Below are 6,430 nucleotides of genomic sequence, written 5' to 3' on the forward strand. Positions count from 1 at the left end.
ACCCAGAATGGGGTTAGGCGCCTCTCCCAGGGACAGAATCATGGTCTTGTCTGGGATCGAAACCTAAAAAAACAGTTTGAGCTACAGGAGTTACCACCCTCTTCCACCCCAGACCAAAAAAACGCAGAAGTACACCCACTGGTCACTTTATTAGGTCAACCTTGCTAGTACCGGGTTGGACCCCTTTAGCCTTCAGTACCGCCTTAATCCTTGGTGGCATCGGTTCAACAAGGTTCTGGAAACATTCCTCAGAGTTTGGTCCATACTGACATGACAGCATCAGTTGCTGCAGATTTGTCTGCTGAACATCCATGATGCTGGTCTCCCGTTCCACCACATCCCAAAGGTTCTTTATTGGGTTCTGGTGACTGTGGAGGCCGTTTGAGTCCAGAGAACTCATTGTCATGTTCTAGAAACCAGTCTGAGATGATTCCAGCTTGATGACCTGGAGCCTTATCCTGCTGGAAGTAGCATCTGGAAGTATTAATATGTCTAATTATCCTAAGTTTGATTCGTCATTGTATGAATGTATAACTGATGATTTTATTGTTTTGTGTATTATTCTTATTTGATTGCTTGAAACAAACCATTTCAAATCAAAAAATCAAATCAAAGATGGTTCACTGTGGTCAGAATGGGATGGTCATGGTCAGCAGCAATACATAGGCTGTGGCGTTGGAACAATGCTGGTACTAAGGGGTCCAAAGTGTGTCTAGAAAATATCCCCCACACCATGACACCACCACCACCAGCCTGAACCGTTGATACAAGGCAGGATGGATCCATGCTTTCATGTTGTTGAGGCCAAATTCTGACCCTACCATCTGAATGTGGCAGCAGATATGGAGACTCATCAGACCAGATGTTTTTCCATCTTCTATGGTCCAGTGTTGGTGAGTCTGTGGGAATTGTAGCCTCAGTTTCCTGTTCTTAGCTGACAGCAGTGGTACCTGGTGTGGTCTTCTGCTGCTGTAGTCCATCTGCCTCCAGGTTGGACGTGTTCTTCTTTCAGAGATGCTCTTCTGCAGACCTCGGTTGGAACCAGTGGTTCTTTGAGTTCCTGTTGTCTTTCTATCAGCTGGAACCAGTCTGACATCTGACCTCTGGCATCAACAAGACATTTCTACCCACAGAACTGCTGCTCACTGGATATTTTATCTTTTTGGACCATTCTCTGTAAACCCTAGAGATGGTTGTGGGTGAAAATCCCAGTAGATCAGCGTTTTCTGAAACCCTCAGACTAGCCCGTCTGGCACCAACAACCATGCTACGTTCAAAGTCACTTCAATCACCTTTCTTCTCCGTTCTGATGCTCAGTTTGAACTGCAGCAGATCGTCTGGACCATGTCTACATGCCTATATGTATTGAGTTGCTGCCGTGTGATTGGCTGATTAGACATTTGCGTCAGCGAGCAGTTGGACAGGTGTACCTAATGAAGTGGCCAATGAGTGTTCATCAGCTGGAGTCTAGAGGAGGAGGTCCTCAATAGGCCATAATGAACTTTCCTTCGTAAAAAAAAGAAACAGTGGCAGAAGAATAGATCTTGAAGACTGCGGATTGTGTCCATGCCTTTAAAACAGAGCTATCTCCTGTCTACAGATGACCTCACGGGTGTTTTTTGGGGAACCGGGGCCCTGGTTCAGTGAAATGCACATGGATGGTGATAAAACCACCATCTTCCACGACGTGGATGGTTCTGTCAGCGAATATCCCGGAGCTTTCCTGGTGAAAGAGGACAACTGGCTTCTGCGTCACCCCGACTGTGTGGACGTCCCTGACTGGAGAGCTGCAATCTGCAGTGGGCACTACGCCCAGGTGGGTGTGGCCTTGCTGCACACCTGTGTACTTTACTGCTCAGGTGTTCTGCTGCAACGTTGGTTTTTGTAGGACTTGAAGAAGCTGGTAGACCTGCAGGAATCCATACTACTGTACGGTGAGATCAGACTTTAGTTGGAGTGAAAAATGAAGTTGTCATTTGATCGGGCTGGACTGTGGAGCAGTGGTTCAATTCAATTCAATTTTATTTACATAGGCTAATACTTACAACAATAGTCGTCTCAATGGGCTTCATACCGGTAATTGTGTAATAAAAGCGAACATAGTTCTTTATACTTAGCACTCTCGCTTCACAACGAGACGGCCCAGGTTGAAATTTTTAGTGTGGCCTTTCAGTGTTCATGCGTGGGTTTTCTCCAGACACTCGGGCTTCCTCCCACAGTCAAAAAAACAGTTTCATAGGTTAATTGGTGACTCTAATTGGCCCTTGGTGAGTGAGAGTGTGGCCCTGCGACAGACTGGCGACCTGTCCAGGGTGTACCCCGCCTTCGCCCAACAGTAGCTGGGATAGCATCCCCGTGACCCGAAAAGGATTCAGCTGGTTACGAAAATGGATGTAATCAGGTCATGACTGTTGTGTGATCCACTGATTGACCCTGAATTCTGAAGTTCACCACTGTGCAAAAAGGAAGCTCCTGGAGAAAGAGCATTTCCATTAGTCCCACCAGAAGATTCACCAAAGGCATTCACTCATGCCATCTTGGTGCTCAGCTTCCTCAATCTAAACATGAAAGGCTTTCAAACCCCTTCCAGAATGCTTCATGAAGCAGCTTCATCTCCACAGAGGTATTTCTCCTTCACGTGCACTGCTGTTCTCACTGTTAGCTCACAATCTACTTGATCCCAGGTTTCAAACACATCCTCGTGCTTCTTGCTTCAGGTTTACATCCAGATACGGAACCCGGCCAACCTGAACATGCTCATGGTAAGGAATGAGTACCCTGACAGGCTGCTGACACTAGAGGGCGCTCTGGGCAAGAAGAAACACTACCAGCAGTTCCAACCAGTGGTCTCTTTGGCCAAAGGTTACACTGTCCACTGGGACCAGGTGGCACCAGCTGAGGTCACCGTGTGGCTAATCAACTTCAACAAGTTAGTGACTGCAGTGCAAGTGGACGGAGTGCATGAGCACCTCTGTGATTCCATCATGGATGGATGAATGATGGATTGTTGGATTAATGAATGAACGGTTGATTGGTTGAATGGGTGAATGAATAGTTGGTTGGATGAGTGAATCGATAGATGATGAATGGATGGGTGGATGGGTAAATGGATGGTTGGATGGATCGTTTGAATGGATGGATGGATAGATGAATGGATGGTTGGATGGATGGATGGATAGATGGATGGATAGATGAATGGATGGATGGATGGTTAAATTATTGGTTGGATGGATAGTTTGAATGGATGGATGGAAAGATAAATGGACAGATGGATGGGTAAATGGATGGATAGATGGTTGGATGGATCGTTTGAATGGGTGGATGGATAGATGAATGGATGGATGAACGGGTAAATGGATGGATAGATGGTTGGATGGGTGGTTGGATAGATGGATGGATGAACGGATGGATGGATGGTTAAATGGATGGCTGGATAGATCGTTTGAATGGATGGATGGATAGATGAATGGATGGATGAATGGATGGGTGGATGGATGGATGGATGGATGGATAGATGAATGGACGCATGGATGGGTAAATGGATGGATAGATGGTTGGACGGATCGTTTGACTGGATGGATGGATGAATGGATAGATGGATGGGTAAATGGATAGATGGTTGGATGGATGGATAGATGAATGGATGGATGGACGGGTAAATGGATGGATAGATGGTTGGATGGATCGTTGAATGGATGGATGGATAGATGAATGGATGGTTGGATGGATGGATGGATGGATAGATGAAAGGATGGATGGATGGGTAAATGGATGGATAGATGGTTGGATGGATCGTTTGAACGGATGGATGGATGAATGGATGGTTGGATGGATGGATGGATGGATGAATGGATGGATGGACGGGTAAATGGATGGATAGATGGTTGGATGGATCGTTTGAATGGTTGGTTGGATGGATGGATGGTTGGATGGGTGGATGGATGGGTAAATGGATGAATGGATGGTTGGATGGGTGGATGGATGGATGGGTAAATGGATGGATAGATGGTTGGATGGGTGGTTGGATGGATGGATGAATGGATGGTTGGATGGATGGATGGATGGACGGGTAAATGGATGGTTGGATGGGTGGATGGATGGTTGGATGGGTGGATGGATGGTTGGATAGGTGGATGGATGGTTGGATGGGTGGAATGATGGATGGATGGATGGATGGATGAATGGATGGATGAATGGATGGTTGGATGGGTGGATGGATGGTTGGATGGGTCGTTTGAATGGATGGATGAATGGATGTATGGATGGATGAATGGATGGATAGATGGTTGGATGGAACGTTTGAATGGATGGTTGGATGGATGGATGGATGGATGGATGGATGGATGGATGGATGGATGGATGGATGGCTGGCTGGATGAATGGATGGTTGGATGGGTGGATGGATGGTTGGATAGGTGGATGGAAGGGCTAGACGGATGGATAGATGAATGGATGGTTGGATGGGTGGATGGATGGATAGATGGTTGGATGGAACGTTTGAATGGATGGTTGGATGGATGGATGGATGGATGGATGGATGGCTGGATAAATGGATGGTTGGATGGGTGGATGGATGGTTGGATGGGTGGATGGATGGTTGGATAGGTGGATGGATGGTTGGATGGGTGGAATGATGGATGGATGGATGGATGGATGAATGGATGGATGAATGGATGGTTGGATGGGTGGATGGATGGTTGGATGGGTCGTTTGAATGGATGGATGAATGGATGTATGGATGGATGAATGGATGGATAGATGGTTGGATGGAACGTTTGAATGGATGGTTGGATGGATGGATGGATGGATGGATGGATGGATGGATGGATGGCTGGCTGGATGAATGGATGGTTGGATGGGTGGATGGATGGTTGGATAGGTGGATGGAAGGGCTAGACGGATGGATAGATGAATGGATGGTTGGATGGGTGGATGGATGGTTGGATGGGTGGAATGATGGTTGGATAGGTGGATGGATGGTTGGATGGATGGTTGGATGGGTGGATGGATGGATGAATGGATGGATGAATGGATGGTTGGATGGATGTATGGATGGATGAATGGATGGATGGACGGGTAAATGGATGGATAGATGGTTGGATGGAACGTTTGAATGGATGGTTGGATGGATGGATGGATGAATGGATGGTTGGATGGGTGGATGGATGGTTGGATGGGTGGATGGATGGTTGGATAGGTGGATGGACTGGCTAGACGGATGGATAGATGAATGGATGGTTGGATGGTTGGATGGATGGTTGGATGGGTGGAATGATGGTTGGATAGGTGGATGGATGGTTGGATGGGTGGAATGATGGGTGGATGGACTGTTGGATGGGTGGATGGATGGATGGATGGATGGATGGATAGATGAATGGACGCATGGATGGGTAAATGGATGGATAGATGGTTGGACGGATCGTTTGACTGGATGGATGGATGAATGGATAGATGGATGGGTAAATGGATGGATAGATGGATGGATGGATGGATAGATGAAAGGATGGATGGATGGGTAAATGGATGGATAGATGGTTGGATGGATCGTTTGAACGGATGGATGGATGGATGGATGAATGGATGGTTGGATGGATGGATGGATGGATGGATGAATGGATGGATGGATGGATGAATGGATGGATGGACGGGTAAATGGATGGATAGATGGTTGGATGGATCGTTTGAATGGTTGGTTGGATGGATGGATGGTTGGATGGGTGGATGGATGGATGGGTAAATGGATGAATGGATGGTTGGATGGGTGAATGGATGGATGGGTAAATGGATGGATAGATGGTTGGATGGGTGGTTGGATGGATGGATGGATGAATGGATGGATGGACGGGTAAATGGATGGATAGATGGTTGGATGGAACGTTTGAATGGATGGTTGGATGGATGGATGGATGGATGGCTGGATGAGTGGATGGTTGGATGGGTGGATGGATGGTTGGATGGGTGGATGGATGGTTGGATAGGTGGATGGATGGTTGGATGGGTGGAATGATGGATGGATGGATGGATGGATGAATGGATGGATGAATGGATGGTTGGAATGGTGGATGGATGGTTGGATGGGTCGTTTGAATGGATGGATGAATGGATGGTTGGATGGATGTATGGATGGATGAATGGATGGATGGACGGGTAAATGGATGGATAGATGGTTGGATGGAACGTTTGAATGGATGGTTGGATGGATGGATGGATGGATGGATGGCTCGATGAATGGATGGTTGGATGGGTGGAATGATGGGTGGATGGACTGTTGGATGGGTGGATGGATGGATGGATGGATGGATGAATGGATGGATGAATGGATGGTTGGATGGGTGGATGGATGGTTGGATGGGTGGATGGATGGATGGGTAAATGGATGAATGGATGGTTGGATGGGTGGATGGATGGATGGGTAAATGGATGGATAGAT

The 6,430-nt window shown here is 47.0% G+C and overlaps 1 protein-coding gene across 6 annotated transcripts in view; it reads left to right on the plus strand.

Moving 5' to 3' along the window:
• Nucleotides 1-6,430, plus strand: part of cemip (cell migration inducing hyaluronidase 1) — an 83,769-nt gene that overhangs the window by 66,924 nt on the left and 10,415 nt on the right. For all 6 annotated transcript variants that reach the window (XR_013654982.1, XM_078944825.1, XM_078944824.1 and 3 more), the window contains 2 exons: nt 1,601-1,816; nt 2,718-2,929. Coding sequence is in view for 5 of the 6 variants with exons in the window: in XM_078944825.1 (XP_078800951.1) it covers nt 1,601-1,816; nt 2,718-2,929 (428 nt within the window). In the remaining variant the exon portion in view is untranslated. The remainder of the gene's footprint in view (nt 1-1,600; nt 1,817-2,717; nt 2,930-6,430) is intronic.

The sequence above is a fragment of the Oryzias latipes genome, chromosome 3 (genome assembly GCF_053564925.1).
Source record: "Oryzias latipes strain Hd-rR chromosome 3, Olatipes_Hd-rR_3.1".
Classification (NCBI taxonomy): domain Eukaryota; kingdom Metazoa; phylum Chordata; class Actinopteri; order Beloniformes; family Adrianichthyidae; genus Oryzias; species Oryzias latipes.